The 27,611-nt window shown below is 45.6% G+C and overlaps 1 protein-coding gene across 1 annotated transcript in view; it reads right to left on the bottom strand.

Annotated features, from left to right (window-relative positions):
• DPYSL5 (dihydropyrimidinase like 5) overlaps positions 1-19,831 on the bottom strand; it is a 48,389-nt gene extending 28,558 nt beyond the window's left edge. The window contains exon 1 of the mRNA XM_046662596.1: positions 19,571-19,831. Coding sequence (XP_046518552.1) covers positions 19,571-19,831 — 261 coding nt within the window. The remainder of the gene's footprint in view (positions 1-19,570) is intronic.
• Positions 19,832-27,611: the final 7,780 nt, after the last annotated feature.

The following is a 27,611-nucleotide window of genomic DNA, read 5'->3' on the forward strand; positions in this document are numbered from 1 at the left end:
AACTATGTGCTGGGCGGCTTTGGGAAGAAAAAGGAAAAAAAAAATAAAATAAAATCTTTAAAAAAAAAAAAAAATTCACCCAAGTGGTATTGTACCATCCATATATCCTTTTGCAGCGTGCTTTTTTTAATCAGCATTTTAAAGGTTTATACAGATTTACTTCATTCATTTTAATTAATTCATTGTGTGAACACTCCTCCTGGTCTGTATTCATTTCTGAGATCAGGGACATTTACTGCTACACACGGTGCTCGAGCCTTCTCATGCACACACGAGCCATCGCCACGTTCAGAGGACCCACTGCCAGGAAACGGAAATGCAGCTTCGTGACACACGTGCATCTCCAATTATACCACACCTGACTACGGAGCAGCTAACTCATTAGGGCCTCCTGGAGCTTGGTGGCTGACCAAACCGTTATTTTTTTCCATGCACTGATACCCAGCCAAGCATTCCCCATTGTGTGTGTGGCATTTGCTTTTATTGTGAATGTGACACTTCACATCTCTCACTATCAAGTTAATATGGATACTAGGACTATTTGTTTAATAGACCTAGCCTCATTATACATGTTTGGCAGGATACGAAACATAATTTTACTGTTTCAAAGGGTTACCGTTATTTTGTTTCTGACTTTTTTATGACACACTACTGGGTAAATCAGGATTTATCTGATGCCCAGTAATGTTACCTCCATTTGTTTCCTAAGAAAACCCAATATACTTAATGGTAACCCATTTTATGACACAGTTTCCAGGCTTACGGTTGGCAGGAACTTGTACAGAACTCAACCTAAACCTGTTATAAATGTCATCTTTATGCTTCGGAAATTCATCAGACCACTGTGGGGCATACGGGGTCTCTGCACTGACCAGGTACCTGCTCAGCAAGTTGGAAAGAAATTCCAGTTGATTTATTTGCTGACATCATAGTGTTGGAGAGAACAGCGCGTTGGCCCTTCCTGGCTTCGTCAGGACAAAGGTCTTTGGAGAGTCCCTCTCTCCCCATCTTCCACATCGCTGCAGCTCTAATCATGTTCTGTTGAGCTCCCAGTAGCAACGCTCTTTTTCTCTCCCCCACCTCCCACCTCTCCTGAAAGAAAAAGGTTTGATTCTCATGCTCCAAGGCCAAGAAGCAACAGGTCAAGGCATAAATTTTGTGCTCTGCTGTTGAGAAGGCACTTGGGCCAGAGCTAATCCGAGCGGTTTTTCACTGGGGAAGGGAGAGGGACTTCCTGGAGCATATTTTCACACTGATCCATAGAAAAGGGGTGTGTTTTGGGGGAGATGATTGGAATCAGAAAAGCAGGATCTGCTACCATCTAGTTGTATACATTACGGGCAACTCAGTCTTTATGGGGGGAACACTACTGCACTGAGAATCAACTAACAAGTATTTGGATGTGCTTTGTAGACTAGTAAGTGCAAGGCAAACATTTCTGCGTTTCTTAACGCAGTTGGGAAAGGCATCATTTGTTCTGCTGGATCTGCCTCTCCTGGAATTGCTGAACCACTTCCTTTTCTTTTCACATTAAAATTATCTTCCATCTTTTACTCATACTCTCTCAAAGTGCAAGAGAAAAAAAATAACCAGCTCAGAGGTTTCTCTCTTGCTCTGAGTGACTGCGTACTGGCCCTCTGGAAAGCCGGCTCTTACGGAGCACACCACGCCTTGGGAAGTAAGCAGCTCCCCAGAGAAGGGCCTGAGCATTTCATCAAGTGAGATGATGCACGGACAGTACTTAGAACCATGCATGTAAAAACGTTTTAACAAGGAGTCCCATATTTTTATCAGCTACCCTGGCCTGATCTGGGGAGATCACGCCCTTAACGTTCTCACACTGGGCTTCACTGCCAACTCAGCCAGCTCCCACTGACGGCTCAGGACACCGACTCTTTTCTGATAATTCCCTTCCAGGCTCCTTGAATGCTGATCCCTGCTCCATCCTCTTTTGGAGTCTCCCCAATATCTGTTATCAAATGCTCCTTTTCTCTGAAAAACAAACAAACTAAACAACACAAAGATCCCCCAGCTTTTCTCCAGGGCATCTAAGTGGGGTGTGATCAAATTCCCTGGGGCCACCTTCTCTGTCTCTCCCGCTACATACAGCTCTCAAGCCTTTTCTCCACCCATAATTTGCAGCCCCTTGAGCTTGCCCTGCAGCTGACTAGTTTCCTCTAAATTGCACATTTATAATTAATTGCACTCCTGAACTTCCTTTTACTTTTCACTCCTACCTTCTGGGCCCGCAGCCTCTACAACATCATCAAGGGCACGGTCCCCACTTCCTGACCTCGCGATGCTCTCACTCTAAGCATTACCACAGCTAAAACTCAGACTTCTTTCTTTAAACTTTCTACAGAGGAAGTAGGCAACATTCAATGCACAATATACTTTGGGAAAAGGACATGTTCCCACACTTAATCTGCCTGTCATCTAAAGGCATATTAATGCTGTTTTTAGAGGCAAAATAGTATAGTGACAAGAATTAGATTTTAAGGCAGGCAGATCCAGGTTTAAATGCCAGCTCCGTCACTTATTAGTGGTAAGACCTTGGGCAAGTTATTTCATCTCTTTGAGCTCCATTTCCTCATTTGTAAAATGGAGATAATGATATATACCTCATGGGGTGACCAGGATAATTAAATGAGATAATGCACGTAAACCACCTAGCACAGTGTCTGCACACAGTAGGAGCACATAAGTAATAGTGATGATTGACAATAAGCATATTTGTAGGCGGCACTAATGCACACACTATGTGCCCTCTATTATGTATACCGATGCTCCAGAAGAAGCAAGAAACATAAGTACCTTAAGTGGTGAGAGTATCGTTGGCAAAGTGGACAAGAAAAAGAGTTCACTTTTAAAAGAAATGACTTCAAAATAATATGAGACTACAAGGCATCACAAGATAATATCCTCAATGATGATGGCAGTATCAGGTGCAAAAGAAGACCAGAGGAAAGGAGGACACGTCAGGATGGGCAGGCTGAGAGCTGGAGGGTGGGCGTAATGTGACACTCTGGGGTAGGAAGTGGTGTGGGCAAAGTTGGGGGTACATCTGGAGGACAGAAAAGAGACCTGTTTGGTTTTGGCCGAGGCAGGTCTGATTAGGACCAAACTGTGAGGACCTTGATGAACCCGGATTCGCTCCAGCCAGCAAAGTTTAGCAACCTGTGTGTGGTGGAGGTCGTGGTAATGAGGGGGCTTAGGGAATGTGCAGTCTAGGAGCACATTTGCAGGAAGACTCTGGCCACATCCCAGTCCCTGGACACATCTGTAGTCAGAGCAGGACTCTACGTAGAGGAAGAACATGAAAATCAGACTTTGGAACATTACTCTGGCTGTGGAGTGCAAGCTCAGCGGCAGTGCTGAGATGACGGGCCTGAACTTGGGGACACATGTGAAACCTGCTTCTCGGAAGAAGCAGCCAGGTTTGATGACAGAAGAGGAGATGATGTAAATAATGGGGGAGGTTTTATGCTTGTGTAGCTGAAAAAATAGTACAAGGAAAGGAACGATCAAATTTAGGAGGGAAGGGAGTTTCTAGACATCTTAAGATAGAGCTGACTGAGGGACACTCAAGTGGAGATGAAAACCACGAATTATAACCAACCTGCACTGAGCATGTACTCTGTGCCTGCTTAGCTCTCACAACAGGCCTGGGAAAATAGGTGCATTACTATCCCGCTTATTCACATGAGGAAACTGAGGGTTGATATTCATATCTATTAGGCTGGGAGGGACACCTCTTCCCATCCATTCAGGAGGGGGATGGATGAAGGAGATGATCAGAGGTGACATGGAGGAGAGTGGAGGGTGCCCAGGTCCTTGGTCCCACACTTCTTAGCAAAACAGGAGATGAGGCCAAATTCCCAGAGGAAAGGTTTTGGGAAAATTAGGAGTGTTGGTCTGAGCCAAGATGAAGTTTAAGGAAATCATCAGTGGGGGCTGGCCCTACGGCTGAGTGGGTAAAGTTCGCTGCACTCTGCTTCAGTAGCCTGGGTTCGTGGGTTTGGATCCCTGGTGTGGACCTACTCCACTTGCTGGCCATGCTGTGGAGGCATCCCACGTACAAAGTAGAGGAAGTTTGCCACCAGTGTTAGCTCAGGGCTAATCTTATCTTCCTCAAGCAAAAAGAAAAAAAAGAGGAAGATTGGTAATGGATGTTAGCTCAGGGTGAATCTTCCTCACAAAAAATCGTCAGGGAGATCCACTGCAGAATCAACAAGAGAGGGCTGAAATTAACAAGCTGTTGCAAAGGGCCAGTTTGGGGAAGCCAGGAAGGAGCAAGCAGAGAAAGCAGGCTGGAAGAGCTGAGTGAGTGGGAGCCCACGGGTCAGGGATGGCTGACAAAGGAGTCCTGGCAGAGATCCAGCACAACCAAAATCTGGGGAGGGGTCCTAGGGCAGGCCCACAGTTTGGCTGGGGCTTAGAGTGACATTCGCATTTTTATGTTTGTTAGAAATGCAGTTCACTGCTCTGCCAGTGTGAAGAGGCAGGATGTTCTAGTGGAAGAAGCCTGAACTCTGGAGCCTGGCAGACCTGGATCTGAGCCTGGCTGTATGGCTGAGGAGTCCTGTGGTCTTCGGCAAATGAGCTCTGGCCTAGAAGGATGGGGTGCCATTCCTGGAGGGAGGGATCCCTGGTAGAGGAGCGGGGCTGTGGTGGACGTGTTGAGTTTGGGGCAGGTGCACAGAGGTGTCCGGGCTGTAGCTATAAATGTGGGAGTCATGGCTGACAGATCACCTGGGGAAAGTAGGTGGGTCAGAGAAGGCAATCTGGGACAGGACTCTGAGCAACAACCACATAGGAGATGAAGACAAGACCAAGAAGGAGACTAGGAAGGACAGACAAGAGGCAGGAGGAAGACTGGCCTGGCATGGGGTGATGGAAGCCAAGCAAACCCTCCTACCAAGGCAAGAAGCTCACTAGCTCACTAGCTTCAAGAAGAGATGAGCTGCCCCAGAGGTTAAGATGCTCTCCCGGGAGACCTGAGCTCCCGTTCCCGGAGGTGAAGAGACCAGAGCAGCTTTGGGGTCTCAGGGACAGTGAACCCCACTGCCCAGGAAGCCCTGATTTCAGCCTGCCTGGCTCCTGCTCAACAAGGAGACTCGGGGCTGCTGAGAAGTAAGAGAAAGGCCTAAGACTCGGTGCGAAATCCCCATCTCCCCTCCTCCCTCCAGCCTCGCAATAAAGAGCAGGCCTGACTGCCATGCTGCAGGGCACGGCTGGGTCACGCAGGGGTCAGAGGAGGCTGTGTAGGAGCTCCTGCCCGCCCCTCCCTCTGTCACAAATTCCTAAATACAAAGGGAGCTGCTCTTCTCCAGGGCTGCTCTCGCCGGCTGGAAAGGCTAACTTCAGAGGACCCCACAGGGGAAAATGCTTCCTAGGCTCTGGGATTCTGACCTCTGCAGGGGCCCAAGGCAGCAGGGGAGTCACCCCTACTACAGAAACATCTGGATGAAACTGGATCCAGAGAGAATCTCCTGGAGAGCTGCAAACCAGCCCAAGGACCTGGTCTCTTCCTCCCTCAACGCACGAAACGCTCGGGGAGAGGGTCGTCTGCACAGCAAAGTACTTCCCTCATCTTTACATCCTCCCTCCATCTTCACACACCACGTGTGACGGACGTTTTCATCATCTCAGTGTTTTAGAGATAAGCCAAGACTGGGATCTAGGTATTTTTACCCCAAATTCCGTAATCTTCCGTAATACTGAGAACAGACCTAACACTGCTGAAATAGTAACTAAGCACAGCACTGCATAGACTGGGGTGATCCCACCCTAGCTTCAGGATCTTCCAGAGGGTATACTTAAAATAGACAACTGATAAGGAAGTATATATATCAGCCTTAATATTTTCTCATTTTGGAACTAAGAATACATGAACACCGACTGGTGGGAGAAATGTAAAAGTATGCATGGTTTTTATTGTGAGACGATGTACACTGCCGTAGTTAAGACATTTCCTTTAAACTCTGGCATGACCTGCGTTAATTCCCAGACATGGCAGACCAGCATGCCCCGGGAACACAGAAGCAGCCTGCTAGTAACAAGTTATGCCACTCACTGAAGCCATTGGACCACTGTGGCAGTGAGTTCCTGGGCTGAACTCACTTTCAGGAGAGAAATTAACATTTACTGATGACCTACTAAGTGCAATGTTCTTAACATTTATTATCTTATTTGATTGTCAAAATGACTCTGTAATTGAAAGCAAGGACTCAAACGGATACTTGTATACCCATGTTCACAGCAGCATTATTCATAATAGCAAAAGGTGGAAGCAACCCAAGTGTTCATCGATGGATGAATGGACAAACAAAATGCGGTATATACATATAATAGATATTATCCAGCCTTAAAAAGGAGAGAAATTCTGATATAAGTTACAGCATGGTTGAACCTTGAGGACATTATGCTAAGTGAATAACCCAGTCACAAATGGACAAATACCGAATATGAGATTCCTACAGTAGTCAAATTCATACAGACAGAAAGGGGAATGGTGGGTGCTAGGGACTGGTGGGATGGAGGATGGAGAAGTTACTATTTAATGGGTATGGAGTTTCAGTTGGGGAAGATGAAAAAGTTCTGGAGACGGATTATTGAGGTCACAACATTGTGAATGTACTTAACGTCACTGAACTGTACACCTAAAATGGTTAAAATGGGAAATTTTAGGTTATATATATTTTATCACAAGAAAAAAATTTTAAAAATATGATTCTATAGGGTAGAATTTACTCTTCCCATTCCACAATAAGGAAACTGGGGCTCAGAGGAAATCACACAGCCAGACTGAATGAGGGTTCATCTCTAGAGCCCCCAGGTTTCCTCTATATTATGCAGCCCTTTCTAGAGTTCAGGATAGCGCTGGCCTGACTGAGGGGCTCCCTGACTCCGAGATTCCTCTGTCAAAGGATGGAGAAAAGTCCAAGTGAAATTGGACCTAACTGTGGTTTAGAAACAGAGGAGTAGGTGTGGCTTGGGTTTGAATTACACGAATAAAACTAAGAATTGTGCCAACATCTAAAATTATGAAATGAGGAGCTCTGGGCTTCTCTCTAATCCAGAATGATTATCTTCACAGCCAAGCATCCAATTTAAATTCATTGTGTTTAATACAAAGCCACGGAACAGAGCAGGCTGTCTCCCGACATGCAGTTACCATGGAGACGGGAGACGATCCTCAAAGGGAGTTATGTGGCAGAGAGAACATGGCTGCCAGCTTCCAAGAAGCCCAGGGGCCTGGGGAAACCACGCTAAAATAGAGCTTCACAGAGGCCCTTTGTCATCCTCCTTTTTAGCAAACCCCCTTCTAATCCCAGACCAGCAAAGTTTACAGGCAAGCAGACCACGACCACCTTTATTAAAAGTCCCGGCCACCCAGCATGCCAGAGAGGAGGGATTTATCAAAAATCCAGAAATAAACCACACGTAACCCTACTTGCTCTCCTTCCCTCATCTATTCCCAGATCAGCAAGTCTTCATTTTGGTCCCAAAGCTAAGTGATAACGGTGCCATCAAACTGCTGGGGGAGGCTGCCCTGAGGCCTCCCTGGATCTGTGGCATGGGGGAGTGGAGGCTGCAGTCAAGGCTGGGAGGCAGGCAGACCTGTCCCCGCACTTATTAGCTTGGCAAGTTATGTCACTTCATACTCAGCTTCCCCACCTAACAGGAAGGACAATAAGACCTGCCTGAGGGGGCTTTAGAGATCAAAATAAGTGTATAGTGGATACAGAAGTGCTCTGATGTCCAGGCCTGACAGGTCAGTGCACCCCTACTGTCAGGGGCAGGGGATGGAAGCTCATCCGCAGGTCCGGTGGAGAGCCACGTACTGCCAGGTGCCACCTGGGCCTCAGGGATCCTGGAGCCCGTCAGAAGCTCAACATGCTCCATTCTGAACACTGTATTTTCCACACAGCAGGAAAAATATACTCTTTGACGGGCCACTAAGTCTAGGGCTTAGGGATTCAGAGCCACAGTGCTCTCCCAAACAGGAGTCCTAGAGTGCCTTAAGCCTGGCCAAGTGAGCGCCTGGGCACCAAAGCAGAAATGAGGGGCTACAGCCCAGGCCTGGTGGTAACAAAGGATACCAGAAAGAAGGGAAAGCTGACAGAGGGAAGAGCAGAGGACGGCAATGGCTCAGTGGTTAGAATTTCAGTCTATGAAAGTTTTATCCTAATCTAGTCCACTCGGAACTTCCTGGCCTACCCCTACTCTCCACTAACTCTAAATATAAGGCAAAGAGGGAGCAAAATAAAGCTTCCCCATGATGTCACCATAATTTACTGTACATTAAGCTATGGATCACATGAAGACAATATATCTACATCAATATGTAGCCAGCATCACAGAGGACAATATCCTCATGGACCTCATCTGAACCCCCAACACCCAATAAAGTTCCTTTTAACACACACACCAAAAAAATCATAGATTTTTTTCCCCCTCCAAATAACTTGAGAAAATTTTAAAGAAAATTAGTAACATTTAGCCAACAGGGAAGGACCACGCTAAGGGCTGAGAATGTTTATCAAGTGCTTGGTTAATGCACTCAGTTTACAACCCTCTGAAGGTTTTGGTCTACAGCCTCCACTAAAAAAAGTTTACTTCCAAGGACACAGAATAGCCAAAACAACTTCGAAAAACAACAAAGTTGGAGGACTTCCATTACCTGCTTTCAAGTCTTATTGTAAAGCTGTGATAGTTAAGACAGTGTAGTATTGACGTAAAGATAGACTCAGAGAACAAAAGAACAGAAAAGAGAGTCCAGAAATAGACCTACACATATATGGTCACGTGATTTTTGACAAGGGATAACCTTTTCCACAAATGGTGGTGGAACAATTGGGTAGCCAAATGCAAACAAACTGAACCTCAAGCTTCGCCACATTCCGTATATAAAAATGAACTTAAAATGGAGCATAGACCTAAATGTAAGAGCTAAGATCATAAAACTTCTAAAAGAAAACATAAGAGGAAATCTTAGTGATGTTGGATTTCACAAAAATGTCTTGATTATAGCATAAAAACCAAACTATAAAAGAAAAAAATCAATAGATTGGATTTCAAAATTAAAAATTTTTGCTCTTGAAAAGACACTGTCAAGAAAATGAAGATGTAAATCACAGACTGGGAGAAAATATTTGCAAAACATATACCCAACAAATGACTTGTAACTAGAATATATAAACAACTCTGAGAACCCAATAAAAAGACTAATGACTCCATTAAAACATGGGCAAAAGATGTGAACACTTCACCAAAGATAGACAGAGGGCAAATAAGCACATGTAAAGACATTCAACGTAAGCCACGAGGGAAACGCAAATTAAAACCACACTAAGATACTACTACGCATCTGCTAGAATGCTAAAATTGAAAAGACTGCCCCTCACAAGCGATGGCAAAGATGTGGAGCCTGGAAAGAATATGAAATGTTACAACTACCTTGGGAATCAGTTTGGCAATTTCTTCAAAAGCTAAACATACACCTACCATGTGACCTCGGCATTCCCTTCTAGGTAATTGTGCAAGGGAAACGGAAGCATATTCCACATCAACACCTGTGCACAAATATTCACAGTAGCTTTATCTGTAACAGCCAGAAAGTTAACAATGCTGAGTGAAAGAAACAAGAAAGAAAAAGGAATACAGGGGCCAGCCTGGTGGCGTAGTGGTTGAGTTTGCACACTCTGCTTCATGGGCTGCAGTTCAGTTTCAGATCCCAGGCACAGATCTACACACTGCTCATCAAGCCATGCTGTGGTGGCATCCCACATTCAAAATAGAGGAAGACTGGCATGGATGCTAGCTCAGGGACAATCTTCCTCAAGCAAAACAAAACAAAAAACCCCAAAAGAATACATACTGTATATTATTCCATTTACGTAAAAATGTGAGAAAATGCAAACTAATCTATAGCGACAGAAAACTGATCAGTGGTTACCTGGGGCAGGCAAGGATTACAAGGGACACAAAGAAACTTTTGGGGGTGATGGATATGCTTATACATTAATGGTGCTGATTTCACAGAGTATACATACGTCAAAACGTATCCAACTACGCACTTTAAAAATGTGCGGCTTATTGTACGTCCATTATAACTTAATCAAGTTGTTGGGAAAAAAACAAGTAGCACAGATTAAAAATAAAGGTGGCTTCCTAGGTTACCTAACCACGACCTTTCTCATTCCATGCGCTATCTTCCCAAGAATAGAGTTCACCAACATATATCAAGTTTAATTTTATCTTTAAATATTAATTGAGAAGACTGTGGAGAGTTTAAATCAAAACAGGAAAGTTATTTATGGATTAAGAGTTGGATTTATTAATGTTCAACGGTACTTCCAGCCCTAAAATTGTGTGTGTGAATGAGTGTGTGAGAGTGAGTACGTGGGTGCGAGAATGTGTGAATATGTGAATATGTGTGTATAAGAGAGAAACAGTGATTAGTGAGAAAGTTCTTACTATAGTTGGCCTATGGTTTTATCTTCATATTGTCACTAATTAAGGATCATTATAGCTCCTAATTTTTAATTAACAAGAAGTAAAAAAGGATCAGAAGGAGAAAAAAATGTGGTTGGCTGCAGTGGTAACCTGAGGGAACACGGAGGCTGAAATCCCAAGGGGAAAAGATATGGCGTCTACAAACATTTCTACCTGTTAGTGAACTGTTTCAAGACGTGCACCTTACACAGAAATATGGCACCTTCAGATCAGAGGCAACTTCAGCAAGGTTTGGGAGAAGAGATATTTTCAACTGAGATTTTTGAAGCTTTACATGAGGCTACACTCAAATATTTCTTAAAATATTAAAAAATATGCTGACTAAGAAAAAAACACCATTCATGTATTACATGTATCACTGAAGTATACATACAGTACATGAGATTTTTTCTTCTTCTTTTTTACACCCCAGAGGATGAGAGTATAAAAGCAGAACTTCTTGTAGGAGGTATGAAAGGTTCCCAGGATGCTTGGGCTCAGTCACAGAGGGTGCATTTCTTCTTGAACCAAAGGTTTTAAAAAAATGCAGTAATCTCTCTGTATAGATGAATTCTTGGTAAACGCTTTTTCTTCTGGGTATTGAGCTGCTTCGTCACCATAGGAGATTTTTTCCAATACAAGATATAAAAATTTATAAGAAGTGACAGATCTCCTCTCTTACATTTGTTCTAAGACAATCTGGCCTACACGGTGGTCAGCCAATTAATGGAGATGTTGAATGCAAGTTGCCAGCAAGGTTTTGTTACGTAAGATATCTGATCTGAAGCAGGACATCTTTAAACAGCTCCTGATGCCTACAGAGTTTGTGACTGGCTATGGCTGCTTTTGAGAGAGAGAGAGAAGAGAAAAAATTTCCTAGAATTCATCACCATTACTATTAGACTCCACCTGAAATCTAAAATACATGTAGTCAACCCAAACAGTAGAAACAGAATCCAATTTGTTAGTTCCTATTTGATGCCTAATAGTTTAATATGTATGTTCATGAGGAAACTTACAAATGGATTTTCCGGGGGTCAGTCCTCAACTGGTACAATCCATTTACTTATTTAACAAACACTCACATAGTGTTTAGTAAACAGAAATACTATTTTAAGTTTTTTACAAATAGTAACTCAATTAACACATATAAAGTACTATTATAATCTTCATTTTCCAGAGCAGGAAATTGAGAGACAGAGAGAGATGAACTGTCCAAATCACACAGCTAGTAGATTTGGAGCTGAAACTCAAACTCCGGCAGTCTACTCCTGTCTGTGCTCCTAACTACCATGCTGTGCTGACATTCATCTACTTCTTGAACATCTACTACATGTTTAAAGCTATGTGAGTCATGAGTTAAACATAATGTGGTCTCTGCTCCTCAGAGCCTTCAATCTAGCTGAGAGACAAATTATTGCAGTTGGGGAGAAGGAGGAGGGATCCTGGAGCTGAATTAGCTGGAAGAAGGATGTGACATGAACTTGGTAGGTCTTGAAGGGTTCCGTGGATGGGTGAGAAGGGATGGCAGGAGGGAGCATGGGATGTTCATGGGGGAGGGGGCTGAGAAAACCACCTTTCTGATGGATGGGCACATATTGGGAACGAGGATTGGATGGAGAGGGCAAGGTCAGATGCGGTCCTGCCCAGGGTGAAGATCCAGAAATCCAAACTTGGCATCTTAGACAACAGGGAGCCGTTGCAGGTTCTCAAGCAGGAACATGACAGGAGGTACAGAGACCTGTGAAGGGTGGCCAAGGTGATTTTTGACTAAAATAATATAAATGTGGAGTCTTAAAAAGGTCAAAGTCGTTTAAGGCAAATTGGAGTGGAGATGTACCACGGCAGAATGTCTCCAGGATAGTTTTTGCACGTGACCCCCTATGGTAGGCAGGTGACGCCCAGTGATCTGCACCTGTACAATCTCCTCCCGTTGAGTGTGGCAGAGACCCTGTGAGCAAGATGGGATACCATATCCATGATTAGGTTACGGTATATGGCACCACTGACTATCTCAGTGGGCCTGAGCTAATCAGGTGAGCTCTTAAAGGGATGGGGTTCTTTCTGGCAAATGAGATTCTAAGTCAGAGAGATTTGAACCATGAGGGATGCAAAGTGAAAGTCTCTGTTGCTGACTTTGAAGATGGTGGGGGGGCTCATGGCAAGGAATGCTGACAGCCTTAAGGAGGTGAGATGGCCCCTCAGCTGATAGCCGGCAAGGAATCAGGGACCTCACTCCTCAAGCTGCAAGAAACTGAATTCCGCCACAACCACGTGAGCTTGGCAGAGGCCTCTGAACTCCAGATGAGAATCAGCCCAGTAGACACCTTGGTTGTATCCTTATGAGAGTCTGAGCAGAGAACCCACGGACACCATGCCCAGACCCCAGACTTCTGCCTTGCAGAACTGTGAGCTAATAGATGGGTACTGCCTTAAATTGCTGAATTCATGGTAATTTGTTATGAAACAGTAGAAAACTAATACACCTCCTGCAAGGGTACTAGATACCAGCAAGAGAGGCAGGAGTAGGGATGTCCTCCAGGTGGGTGGGGAAGGGAAGTCACTTCATGAAGCACTCATGGAGATCTTTAATGTGACTGTGGGTGATTCAGAGAAAAAGGTCTCAACCAGCACAGCCAGGCCAGAGGGTGGCAGGCTGGCAGGAAGAACGGGCACAGTGCAACAGCAGCTGGCCCAGGAAAACAAGCTAGAAGTGAGGGTAGATTCTGAGAGAAGGTGCTGGCAAAGCCCAGGGACACAGGCAGCACGGGCACTAGATAGACAGTTGAACAATTTCACCACAAAGCCAAAGTGAGTGGATCAAGTACCCAAGAGACTGGAAGAAGAGCCAAGGCCAGGCCTGGGGAGGAAGCAGGAGTCACAGCCTGGGGACTAACACTTATCATGTGCATATGCTGTGCCAGGCACCGTGTGAAGTGTTTTTCATGCATCACCTCATTTAATCCTCACAACAACCATCTGTAAACGGTAAAAACTGTCAGCTCTAAGGCACTGACATCAACGCTATTCCTCCGGCACCAGAGGTGTTTTATAAAGCTGCCATCTCGTGGAGGTGGAGAACTCATCCCACTGTCTGCCTGATGCATGTCAGCTCCGTGACGCCTTCGTCTGTCCCAGGCAAGTTTAGAGCCATAGACTGTCAAGGAAACTATTTGCATGCAGCCCATGGAGAGGTCACAGGCTGTCTGAATGGGGTGACTGTCCTGCTCTGGGGTTTCAGGAGCCCCCGAGTGATATGGTGAAAAGAGCCTCAGACTGAGAAACTTGCATTCTGGTCCAACTACCTCTGGCATTTGGGACAACTCATTCACCCTCCTATCAATGGGAGGCTGAGACTAGATGTCTAAGGCGCCTTCCAGCTTTTTACAGGAATGAAGACTTAAGTAAAGTTGGGACATCAATGAAAAAGCAAGACCACAGAAGTCTGGGTCCCAACAAGCAGGAAGTGTTATTGTGGAACCAAAAGACTGGAAGGACATTTTGGCCAGAATTAAACAGAAGCAGAATATTGGAGTCCAGAAAAAAGAAAGGAAGTGAACAGCATTGAAAGGTTTAATTCCAAAAGAGCAAATGTCAAAGGCAAAGTAGCAAAAACAGTCTGCCCAATGAATCAATGGGCTCCTTGGTAAGGATGCTGGCACACTGGACACCAAAGGGCATTTATTTCTGGTTTTCTGCAGTGGGAGATGGGGAGGGAGGGGCAGGATCTCCAGTAGGGTTGGGATGTGGCAGGCTACCCTATCCTATGCCACTGAACATCCGCTAGGCTGATCCTGTCCTGGCCAAGCACTCTTCTGGTTATGATCTGGCTTCCCTTGTAGGTTGACTACAAGAATCGATGTCCTGCTGGTGCTGATTTTAAGTTAGTGGGAAACTGTCTCTGTGACCAGATGACCCTGGCACAGACAAGAAGGAGTCTCTGGGCCCTCAAAGAAGAGGGACTGAGCAGTTGGACTTCCATTTGATGACGCCTCTGCCCTGGCCAACTTCTCCCTCACTGATGATGTCCATAGGGTAGACAGGGCCAGGGAAACTTGGCAATTTCACGGGCTCTAGGCCCCAGGGTGGAGTTTGGGAGCCCAACGATGGGACCCTGGAATGTGACTAGAAGGAGAGAAGCAAATAAATAGGACTGGCAAGGCGGGCCCAAACTTTCAAAGGGCATTCAGATGTCAGCCTGGCACATAAGGGGAGGGTCAGATGGGCAACAGAAGTAACAGTCAGGACACCATGGCATTCAAAATGGCTGAGCAAGTTCCTTAAAAATCCACCTGTCAGTGTGAGAATCATCAGGGATGCTTTAAAAATATACTGATAAGGGGGCCGGCCCAGGGGCCTGGTGGTTAAGCTCGAGCGCTCTGCTTCGGCAGCCCGGGGTTCGCATGTTCGGATCCTGGATGTGGACCTACATGCAGCTCATCAAGCCATGCTGTGGTGGCCTCCCACATACAAAACAGAGGAAGATTACCGCAGATGTTAGCTCAGGGACAATCTTCCTTACCAAAAAAAGAAAAAAAAAGTATATATGTACGTATGTATGTATCTATCTATCTATCTATATCTATCTATCTATCTATATCTCTCAACATATATATTGATAGGGGAAGAGGCATACCTAGACACATTGATTTCATTGGTCTGGGATGGAGCCTGATACTGGTGTCTTTAAAAAATTCCCCAAGTAGCTCTAATTTAATTTGCTCCTAAGGGTTGCATACCATTGGCCTAGACAGTGGTTCTTAAAATATTTTTGGAGGAGTGGGAGGCAGAAAGGCTAAGAAAGCTTTTTTCCATTGCCCATGCCCGCCCCCTTTATCAACATCTTAGTGAAGGGGCTGTGCCTAGAGTTTAAAAAGCCTGATTCTGATATTCCCACCTGGCCATAGAGAGCCATTGTGGGATGGAGGTCAAGAGCCTCACTAACATTCTTTATTATGTAATATTAGGTGCACACAAAAGAATAAATGTAAGTAAGTTAAGCAGAATAATAGTAAGAGACCCCATGACCCAAGTGAAATCCTAGACCTTGATAAACACAGTTGGTGTTACCGGTTGTCCCCGCCCCCCTCCTCCCCCTGCCTCCCCACAGGAGATAGCCTCCTTCTTCAATGGGGTCTGGCACCTCTGGAAACCCGGGTTCTGGGTCTGGGGAGGGCGGGTCTGCAGGGTGGGAGGGTGTGGGGGAGGCAGGGAGGAAGATCAAGTGACCGGCTGTGAGCAGCAACGGAGCCAGGGCAGCCAGGCAGAGCCTGCCACAGCCTCTGAAAGCAGGCGAAGCATTTGTTAGAGAAGTGCTAGAGAAATCCCTTTAGACCCAGTACAATGGAGACCCAGATGCTCTCAGAAAAGCCAGGCTTTCAACTGCTTTGTTTTCCCAGCCCTGGCTGCTGCTGCCAAATTGACAAGCATGCAACAGCTTAGGGGGTGCAGAGTTCAAGTCCCCGCGGGTCTGTCGGGAAAGAACAAAAGGATGCAACTTGATCTCTCTTTCTCTCTAGGCTAATCACTTGGTGAGCTTTTCCTCGGGATTATTATTCTATTATAAACCAGATGTTTAAGGCGAATCAACTGCTACCTTTCTTAGAATGTTCAAAGTAGGTCAGCGTCAGTCTCCGAGTGCACAGCCTCTGCACGAGTGCCACAGGCTGTGTGAATAATTAAATCCACAAGTCTCAGAGCAGCACTGCAACAGGAGGGCATTTTCTCTCCCAGGAGACTGTCAGGAACTAGAGGAAAGAGCAAGCCCAAGTATCCAGCTGTAGGAGCACCAAGGTGGAGGGGAAATCCAGGAGTGGAGGGGAGGAGGTGTCGGGGCTGGAAGCCGGTTCTTGGGAGGCTGGGGGGCCTGAGGCAGGCCTCTGGGCAGAGTCTACTGAAGAGGTCTGGGAGGACTGGTTCGGGGCTGTGTTACGAAACAGATGCTCAGTATGAGGGCTGCGGCACAAGGACTTCAAGGTTTGATCTTTGCTAGGGGATGGATACAACAAAGGGTTGGTTTAGGTGACACCAGGGTGGCTTGGGGTCTATGGGCCTTTAAAATTGGCCTGACACAGACTAGGGGTACCTAAGGTAGCTGAAACCTGCAGGAACTGGGAGAGCTGGGCCTTTAATCACAAAGGTGCTTTTGTGTTTTCCAGGAGCAGCGGCTCCCATGGACGAGAAGCCTGGAAAAGATCAAGAGTTACCCACCACCTTGCACAAAGATGCGTGTGCAGAGGTTTCATTGGCTATAAAGAGCTGAAGGCTCCCAGGGGAAAACCCCTCGCTCCTGGCTAATGAGGCCTGGGCAGATGACAATGTGGAAAATAAGACAAAGAAGGCAAGACTGTCCTCCAAGAGGCTGGAACACAGCGTGGTGATTGCATGCCATCCAATCCTAGACTAAAGCTCTCCCAAGTGGGGACAACAATAAGAAAGCTACAACTTTTGGTGCAGGCCTGAGCATAGTACAGCATGGACCCCAGCATGGACTGGTGTGGTTATCAGAGTTGTGTTGATGGTAAATACTGTGGCTTCTCTTACATTACTGCTGGGAATATACACTATTCTAACCAGTTTGGAAAACGATTTGGCAGTATGTCCTAAATCTGAACACACACGCACCCTCTGACCCAGGAATTCCACTCCTAGGAATACACCCAACAGAAATGTGTGCATGCATGTTTGCCAAAAGATATGTACAAGAACGTTCACAGCAACAGTGTTTTTAATAGCCCCAAACTAGAAGCCCCCACATGTCTACTGATAGCAGAATGGGTAAGTCCTACGTAGTATCTCACAGAGTGGAATACTATAAAGCAACGAAAGTGAATGAAGTGCAACGTGGATGAATTTCACAAAAATAAGGTGAAGCAAAGGGAGCCAACACAAGGGTACACAGAGCCTGATTTCACTTACATAAAGTAAACAATCAAAACCAATCTGTGGTGAATATACTAAAAACCATCGACTTCTACACTTTAAATAGGTGAACTGTATGGTGTATGAATTATATCTCAATTAAGGTGTTATTTTTCAAAAACCTATGGTATTAGAAGTCAGGATAGTGGTTGTCCTTGGTGAGGAGTAGTCACTGGGAGGGGCTTCTGGTGCTGCCAATGTTTGGTTTCTTGATTTGGGTGCTGGTCACAAGGGTGTGTTCAGTTGTGACAATTCTGTGCACTTACAATTTGCGCACTTATGCCTATATATGTTATATTTCAATAAAAATCACAGAAAAATAACCATAGTTAAACAGGCCTGGCCTGGCCTGGCTCAAGTGCGTGGGGATAGTGAACTGGATAGGCTCAGTCAATTCAGAAAGGTCCTGACTGCCACTAGGGTGCCCTGCAAGAGGACCCTGCAGAGTTTATGAGGATGGGGCTCCCCATGTTATCAGTGAAGCATCACCTGCAGGACCCAGGGGAATTCTCAGAGGAGAAAGTAGGGAGGGTTCACCTACTGTCTCTCTTTCATGAGGTGGGCTAGAGTGGACAGGTATGGCCTCAGATGCCAGAGTATTAGGCCTGGGAGCATCCTTGCCTTAGCACGGGCTGGGCCATGGCTACCGTGACTCCTCTCAGCTCAGTCTTCCAGAGGTCTGGTCTGCTGCTCCTAGATTGGGAAGGGGGCATATCCTCAGGGAGACCTTAAGGGCCATCTGCCTGAGTTGGGCTGGCCCATAGAACTGTGACCCCCCCCCCCCCCCCCCCAGGGCCACCCCCTGCCTGCCCCTGCAGCAAAGCCCGCCCCAGCCAGGGCTCTGGGGAGCCTCATCAGTCACCACCTACCAGCAGGAGTACTTGAGGCCCCAGGAAGATGGATCCGAGGGGGAGATACCTGAGCATGGGAGAGGGGCATCCTGAGAACTCCAGGTAGAACAGAGGTGGGATTTTAGGGTGCAGGCTGTTGGGAATTTGAGGCTGTCAGCCAAAGTAGGACACAGGACCGCAGCCGTTGAGCTAGGAGCTGGTTGATCCCTTTCACCCAAGGAGCATTAGAGGCCACATCCTGTGTAAATAAGACAGTACAAGGGGCTCTGGCAGGGTCAGGTACTTGTGGCCTTTGAGATTCTGATTCAATTCTACCTTTAAAAAAATCTTCATAGGTGAATCTGATGCATAGCTGGGTATAGAGACCCACATGGATAAGCACCATTCACTCACTTATTCAATAAACATTTACTGGGTAGCTACTTTAGTTCCAGGTCAGTGCCAGGCTCTGGGAAAGCAGAAGAATATTGCCAGGCCTTACCCTTAATGAGCCCAGAGTCTGCTGTCCAGGGAGAGGCTGGCATGTGACACATAATTAAAATGCAGAGGGACGACAGCAATGACAGAGGTTCTGGAGCACAGCAGAAGGGTAAAAGAACCCACTTGCGACTCTTTTTGCAAAATATAATTTCCTCCTACTTCATTTGTTTCACAGGTCTGAATTTTTGTATTCTGCATTCAGGCACATACGTTAGCTCAGGCGCAGCTCAATGATTGTTAAATATTGTCTATGACAACTCCCTCTGAAAAGAGGACTCACCGCCACTATTTTTCAAGCTGTTCTTAAAAATAATGAACAAGCTAGAAGAGATAATAGAAGATAGCCAGCTATGTCTGCTTCATAACTTCTGCTATTAAAATCACCTAGAAGAGGCATATCTACTTTTCATAATCTTTGGGGAATTAATTTAGCTTGTCATCATAAAGAAATCCATCAGATCAACCCCCACCCCTTGCCACACACAGGCACAATAACAATCACCAGCTAATTCTCTTCTTCTAGGTCTGTATTACACGAAATAAAAATTTAAAAACAATGTCACTTCCTGGCCTGGGTACAAAGGTAAGTGAGGTGATCAGCAAAATAGGTCTAAATATCTTCTTTTCTATAATCTTGGAAATCTATGACATCTAGCCTGGACTTTGCTATTTTAGTGATCACAGTAGCCCTCTTGAGAGCACCCTTTTCCTTTTATCAATACAGTGGGAGCATCCTGTTCATGTGAATCTGGTCTGGAGCAGCCCCCAAAACAGAAGAGGTCAAAGGGGAAAGCATCTTTGGCAAACAGGAGAATTACCTTGGTCCCGTGGTAGAAGTCGTCCACGCACGTGGCGTTCATGAAGGTCTGGTGGAAGTGGGTGCTGGTGTCAATGCCTCCAGGGATCACCAGTTTCCCAGTGGCATCAATGACCTTGGCCCCTCCGGGGATCATGAGCTCACGGCCCACCTGCTGGATGATGCCATTCTCAATGTAGACATCAGCCTCGTGGGTGCAGTCATCGTTCACCACCTTGCCTCCCTTGATGAGAATCCGCACACTGGCTGAATTGGCAAGCATGTTCCTACAGAAGGTGAGAGGGAGGCACCAGTCAAGGTCAAGCCCCTTTTCATTGTAACCAAGGTCCCACCTCTTCCTCTCAGAGCCCCCCCAAACTCCATGGGCAGAGTAAGTGAGCGGGGATGGGGAGGAAGTTTCTCCACAGCCTGAGGGCACTGGTCCTACAGCCAACTGGGTGTCACAAGCCTCCCACTGACTTTACAGCGGGACTTACTCAGAATCATGACTTAGTGGCAGTAAGGGTGAAGCTGGGGCCCAAACAAACCAATTTCTACCTTCTGGAAACGTTGTGTGGGTTCTGAAGCATTTTTATATCTACAGTCTCATTTTATTTCCGAAATAACCCTAAGGGTGGCATTTTACAGATGAGAAAGCTGAAACTGCTAAGTAAGGAATTTATGGCTATTAAGTAGCCAAGTCAAACTGAGATGCTTTGTATGACCAATGTCCCAAGTATACCACATGGTCCTGAAGATAGCAGAGGCTCCTGGTGCACATCTCAGAGAGCCAAATTCTCGAGGTCTCACAGCTGCTTAATTCATGTCATTCCTCAGATGGATTCTGCTCAGTCCACCATCCAGTGTTTGCCCTGAGAAGTCCACTTGCACACTGAAGCTCCACAGCTGGCTGCACGTTAAGAAGCTCATCTGAGGAGCTTTTGTAAAGTATCTATGCTCAAGCCCCACCCCCCAGAGATTCAGCTTTATTTGGTCCAGATTGGGTCTCCAGAATCAATATTTTTAAAAGCTAGAGAACTCTACCATATGTTTTGAGAAGGATTAATGCCAATCTCTTCCAGAAATTAGAAAAGAAAGAAAACTTCCCGACTCATTTTATGAAGCCAGTATTACCCCAATACCAAAGCCAGACAAAGACAGCACAAAAAAATACCTAGAGTAATACCCATCATGAACATAGATACAAAAATTCTTAACAAATATTAGCAAGGAGAATTCAGCAATAGGTAAAAAGAATTATACACCATGCAAGTGGGATTTATTCCAGGGATGCAAAGCTGGTTCAATATTTGAAAATCAATCAATGGGATCCACTATATTAAAGGCTAAAAAAGAAAAGTCACACAATCACATCAGTTGATGCAGAAAAAGCACTTGACAAAATTCAACATCCATTCATGATAAAAACTCTCAGAAAAGTAGGAATAGAAATTAACTTCCTCAACTTGATAAAGGACATCTACAAAAACCTACAGCTAACATCAGACTTAATGATTAAGGATTGAATGCTTTCCTCCTATGATTGGGAACAAGGCAGGAATGTCCACTCTTACTACTGCTATTCAACAAAGGGAGTTCTAGCCAGGACTCTAAGGAAAGAGCGGAGTCTATCTCCACCTCTGGACTAGGGTCCTCAAAGGCAAAAGCGTAATCAATGATCTCCGTTTCTGTCCCCTCCTCACCCCAAGCATCCAGTACAGGATACTCAAAACTGGTGAGTAAATGAATGAATGGCCTCATCTACTTGTCGCACTCTAACACAATCAAAATGGTTTAAAGTAATGAGTGTTAGGCCAATTCCATATTTGTTTTCTGGGATATCTGGCAACTCTATGTCCAGGATAATGCTCAGCTTTTGTCCCTTTTCCAATATAGCAAATCACTGTGAACAGAGCAAAGGGCAGCAAATTTCCCTCGTCCTTGTCATTTCATTTTGCCTGCCACGAGGCAAGTTACAGGAAGGCTGTGTCCCAGGATGAAAAGGCCTCGGAATCTGCTGAAGGAGTACCTCTTATAAGGAAAGAAGTCAGATATCTGGAGAGCTTAGCCTGCTCTCCTAGACACAGTTGGTAAGCAGTTGGCTCGTTCTTTTGCCAAGTTAGCCAGGCTGGAGTGCCTGGAGTCTGAACACTAAGAAAGTGTACAGTGTCTATTCAGACTCAACTGCCAGGTTCTCCTGCTGTTAGGAGAGGCTGGCCCTTTGGGGGCTGCTGCTGGGGGCGATGCTGGGAAACAGACAGGTGGCTGGGAGTGAGCCCCGTTCCCTTATACAGCGACAGCTGTTCCCCATGAACATCTGCTCCCTGCCAGGTATCATTCCAACCTCTGGGGAGGAGGGGCCCCTCTCCGTGTGGAAGGCACTGGGCAGAGAGGCAGTGGGGAGGAGTCAGGTTGGAGAGACGGGAAGGCAGGGACCGTTACAGCCACAAGCCTATTGTCTGAAGCAGAACATGTCTGAGATCTTTTGTCCTAAAATCTGAAAACTGGAGTTTTAATTTAATACACAGTATTCAGGAAATGAGTTTGGTTCTCAGGTGATGGACGCAGCTGCTCTGGCCCAAGGAGGCCCAGAAAGCCTGAGAGATGCATTCTCTTATTACAAAGCCAACGCCAGATGCGACCTGAAAGGAGAGATGCACGTTCTCAGTTTGCGTGAGAAGAAGGAGATGGTGTTGGGGGTAGGAGTTGCTGAAAGAAGACACACACCTAATCCTCTGTGCAAATACATAATCCTCACTTTTTAAAGCAGCTTTAAGAGGAAAAATAGGAATATTTATTATGGTAGGAAATTGCTGCATAGTCCTTATGTCAATATTGTAAATGAGAATATTGATTTGCTTATTAATCCAGAATGCACGCTCATAGCACACACCTGGAGGGTGGAGAACCTGGAAGGGTGCTGTGATAATGATTTACTGGGGATTCTTGTCTGAGCTTTCATGCTGGAATCAAAGCCATGGGCATCTTCTTCAATAGAAAAAGAGCAACAGCTAACACCCAGTGCCTGGCACTTCACATGCATTTAACCCACACAGAAACCCTGAGAAGAAAGAAGAAGGCAAGAACGTTAGATCTATTTTAAGATGAAGAGAGGTTTTGAAAGAACAGGTAGCACATTAAAGATCACACAACTCCACAGGAAGGATGGGCTTCATATCCAGGTCTGTCTGACCTAAAGGAAAGGTTATCAGAATTAACTCTGGGCAGAAGAGTTACAGGTGATTTTTATGGTCTTCATAGTTTTCTCTATTTTCAAACTATATACAATAAACTTGTATTGCCTTTTATAATCTGAAAAGTTATGTTAAAAAGCTTTTTTTTTAAGCTAAAAAGAAGCCAGAAGGAATTCCCTGTGACTCTCCATTCAGGTCCAGCAGGCTCAGTTCCTACCTCTGCATCCTTTCTGGGAGGAGATGAACGAGGGAGGCGGCGATGGAGCTGCTATAAGACTCGTCCCTTCTCTAGAACCCCTGGGCTGCCTCCACGACTCAATCTGTCTTTTTCCACTTCTGTGTTGGGAATCTCTAAAGGCTAACCTGGCTCTGAAGAGGCTGGGCTCCCCTGAGTATTACTGGGGAGTCCTGGAACTCTTCTGGTCTGGGCATCCCATTCACACAGGCCTGGGCTAGTCCTGGAATCCAGGCCAGACTGGACTCCCAGGACTACCTCAGACAGCACTCATTCTCAGAGCTTAGAGAACCCTGGTACTAACGTTAACAATCAGTGACACCTATATACGCAGGGCCCTTCACCAAGCCCGCCATATAAGTGATCTTGATTGATCCTTACAATGCCCAGAGACAGGTACCATTATTGCCCCCATTTTTACCACGAAATGGCTGAGGCTTAGGAAAGTTAAAGGAACTTCCTCAAGGTCACAGAGCTAGTTTGTAACACAGTAGGGACTGAAAGCCAGATAGTTATCTAGAGCTGTTATAGACTGAATGCTTGTGTCCTCCTAAAATTCCTGTGCTAAAGCCCTAACCTCCAGTGCGGCTGTATTTGGAGATGGGGCCTCTAAGGAAGGTTAAATGAACTCGTAAGGGTGGGGCCCTGATCCCATAGGATTAGCGTCCTTCTAAGAAGAGACGCCAGATGGCTCGCTTCCGGCCCCCCCAATCCAGTGCTATGTGTAAGCACAGAAAAACGGCCATGTGAGGACATGGTGGCAGCCAGCTACCAGCAGGACGAGAGTTTGGACCAGAAACCAACCATGCTGGCACCCTGACCTCGGACTTCTATCTTCCAGAAGTGTGAGAAAATAAATTTCTGTTGTTTAAGCTACCCCGTCTGTTATTTTGTTATGGCGGTCTGAGCAGACTAATAGAAGAGCCTACACTCTTAGCCATGAACCATACTGCCCATATGGAAGGGGAGTGACCCAGACCCCGGATCGTAAACTGCCTGGTAGAGCCACTTCAGTGCATGCTGTGCGCTCCATCCCGACCTTCTGGCAGACTTCCAGCTTCAGAGTAGGGGCTGCTGTCATCAGAACAGCCTGCAGGCCCAGCCTTCCAGGGTTACCACGGCCTCAGAACACTAGGCCTGCACTGCAGTGTTCGGACAATATAGCACAGTTGCTTAACACACTTCCTGCCTGTGGTACTTTTGGAGAATATCTTTTTTTTTTTTTTTTATTAATGTTATGATAGTTTACAACCTTGTGAGATTTCAGTTGTACATTTTTGTTAGTCATGTTGTGACTAACTTAACTTCAAAGTAAGTGTATACTTTTCATAGCATCTTGGGGGGGAGAGTCTAAGGGAAGCGCTCACTCCACCGTGATATGCTGTCAATCCTCCTAGCTGGAGGCCTTTTGTAGATGTTTTTTCGTCAAGTTAAGGAAGTTCCTCCCTATTCCTAGTTTGCTGAGAGTTTTTATCACGAATGAGTGTTGGAGTTTTACACCACTTCCCTCTTTGTGCCCTCCCCCCACCCCCCCTTTTCCCTGGTAACCACCGTTGGATAATATCTTTTTAAAATGAAGATTTGTGTGAAGTATTCTGTAACTTCGCTCCTTTCCGCGTCAAACTGGAGACAACTCTAAAGAAAACGAGGGCCTTGCTCTCAAGAAGTTCACTCTAGCGGCAAGAGACACAAATAATTGCACTGCTAAGTAACTAAAGTGTAAAGGGGACACTTCTTCCCTAAAAACTTTAAAACCAACTTAGGGATTGGTTTAAACTGGGTATCTCTCACCATGCACCAGAGCTGTGAATTGGTGAGACTAGCTGTTTGGTGACTGTAGGAATGTCTTCTTACACCAGTATCCTCCCCACATCTCTCTACATTTCTAAATTCTCCCCGTCCTTCCTTGTCCCCCCTCACTGCTGATGGTCGACATTCATTGTGCTTCTCACCTCCCCCAGTAACCTCATTAGCATGTTATTCCTACACTTCCCCTGCTAGTCTTTGCTAAAATAAACAAAGGAAAGATGTTACTAGCATCTTTTTCTACAGCAAGCCTGCTGTCTGTGTGTGTATGAATGTGTGGACATGATGGAGTGAGGGGGGTGGGTGAGCGGGCAAAATATATTGGGCCTCTTAGGAGAGTCCCTCAAAAGGGAAGAGATTTGAGCACAATTGTTGAAATACACACGCTTAAGCACGACAAATGCCACTGGCTGTCTTTCCCCCTGCTCTGGTGGGGGCAGCATGTTCAGAGGACATTCTTGTAGTGATCCTGGTCTAGAGAAGGCCAGTATCAGTTTTACTAATTTATGATGCTTCAGGTCACCCATTTTATTCTAAAATACAATAACTGTGTACACAGAGCCAATAACTGGCCCACTGGCTTACTAAATGCTATAGATTGTTTGCATTCCTCCAAAATTCATATGTTGAAGTCCTAATTCCAGTGTGATGGTATAGGGAGGTGGGGCCTTTGGGAGGTAATTAGGTTATGAGAGTGGAGCTCTCATAAATGGGATTAGTGCCCTCACAAGAAGAGACACGAGAATGGATGGATCTAGAGGGTATTATGCTGAGAGAAATAAGCTAAACAGAGAAAGAAGAATGTGTGATTTCACTTTTGTGTGGAATCTAAACAAACCAAAACTAATGAACAAATGAAACAAAACAAAACAGAAACAGACTCACAGATACAGAGAACAAACTGGTAGTTGCCAGAGGGGAGGCGGGTAGGGAGAAGGGTGAAATAGGTGAAGGGGATAGAGGTACAAACTTCCAGCCATAAAATAAGGAAGTGATGGGCATGTAATATACAGCATCGGGAAGATAGACGACTACATTGTAATACCTTTGGAAGGTGAGAGATGGTAACTAGTCTTATCAGGGTGATCATTTTGTAATGTAAATAAGTGCCAAATCACTATGCTGTACACCTGAAACAAATATAATATTGTACGTCAACTATACTTCAAAAGAAAAGAAGAGACACGAGAGATCTCTCTCTCTCTCTGCCGTGTGAAGACAGAGAAAGAAGGCAGCTGTCTGCAAGCCAGGAAGACAGTCCTCACCAGGAGCTGAACAGGTCAGCATCTTGATCCTAGACTTCTCAGCCTTCAGAACTATGAGGAATAAATTTTTGTTGTTAAAGACACTCAGTCTACGGTATTGTTATTACAGCAGCCTAAGGTGACTAAGATACTACATTAGACAAAATGAACATTATAATCAAATCACCATTAAGTAACAACAGGGCCTTAAAATAAACGTCACCTCCTCTGAAGACTTCTGGCTGTAGCCCAGATTCCCATTTGTTTAACCAAGAACTTTGATTAGCTATTTTGTCAATGCAGATGGAAGAAGTCAAACCACATGTCTGTCCTCCCAGGCAGAAATGCAAAAAAGTGCCAGATAGTTAAATGTTGTTAGAAAGAATAATTCTAGAGCTGCACAGATTCATCAAGTCTACCCTGACTTTCCCTCCAGTCCCCGGACTTGACCAACAGTGACCTTGAATCGAAGGGAATCAGTCCAGGATTAACGGAGTACTGTTATGCTGCAAATATGGGGATCTTAAGAATTCTACAATTTATTCAGAGAAGCGACGATGCCTTCCACAGCAAGATGGTGGCTATCTTTGATATGCCAAGATTTACCCAGTTGTACACAGCTTGTGCCCCCCAGCTTCCTGATTCTGTGGCATGGATTCCTTATGTTCCTGAACCAGTGATGGGTTAGAACTAAGGTGATGTGCAAGCTGGAGAAACGGGGACTTCTGGGTGTGGGAGGGGGTCCCAACACTATAACCTGGGAGTTCAGTCTTCCATGAGAATCCCCTTCATGTTTAAAATAGTAACAATTATTGCTACCCACTATCCAGTAACTGTCTTGCTGGATAACAGAAAATTTCCTACACCGCCCACCCTCCTGTCTTTTTTACTGCTGTGGAGCAGTTCCAATGCAGAACTGCACAGGTGGCATCTTGCCGAGTGGGCAGTCAAGGTTATGGCAGCTGCTGCTTCTTGTTCATGAAATGCACACCCCCTACACTCCTAGAAGATGCACAGCATTAGTCCTGCCAAGGAAATGCCAACCCCAACACTGTGTCTTGGAATTGCCTGCTTCTGTCATCACCTTCCCCAGTTCCCCTGTGCCTGCAGGGAGGTGTGAGACAAGGAGAGCATGCACAGTCTGTCCTGCACAGCTGCCTCCTGCCAGCAGCTCAGCTGGAGGATGCCGAGGGACTCGGGGGCTCAGTACAGACACATGGGAGGGCCCTTCTTGGTGCAAAGGGGACCCTTCTTGCATAAAGACCTTAAAACTAACTTGATAGGTATTGGTTTAAGACTCACATTTCCTCTTTTGGTAGAATCCACAGAAAAATGTGTGATTTTACAGATAATTGGTCAATGCAGGACGAGAGCTACACAATTGCCCCGTGACATGAAGGATCTGTGCCATTTAAGCCAACCCAAACGGCAGCCCAGGGCGGTAACAGGTGGGGCAGGTGAAGCCAGTGCAGGTCACTGGGGACACACTGGATGACGTGGCTCTTCCCTTGCTCCAAGCAAATAACATTTGCTAAAGGATCCAAAGGCAATATATAGCAGGAGTGTGGAAAATAAAATGAAAAC

Source organism: Equus quagga, chromosome 5, assembly GCF_021613505.1.
Source record: "Equus quagga isolate Etosha38 chromosome 5, UCLA_HA_Equagga_1.0, whole genome shotgun sequence".
Lineage (NCBI taxonomy): Eukaryota > Metazoa > Chordata > Mammalia > Perissodactyla > Equidae > Equus > Equus quagga.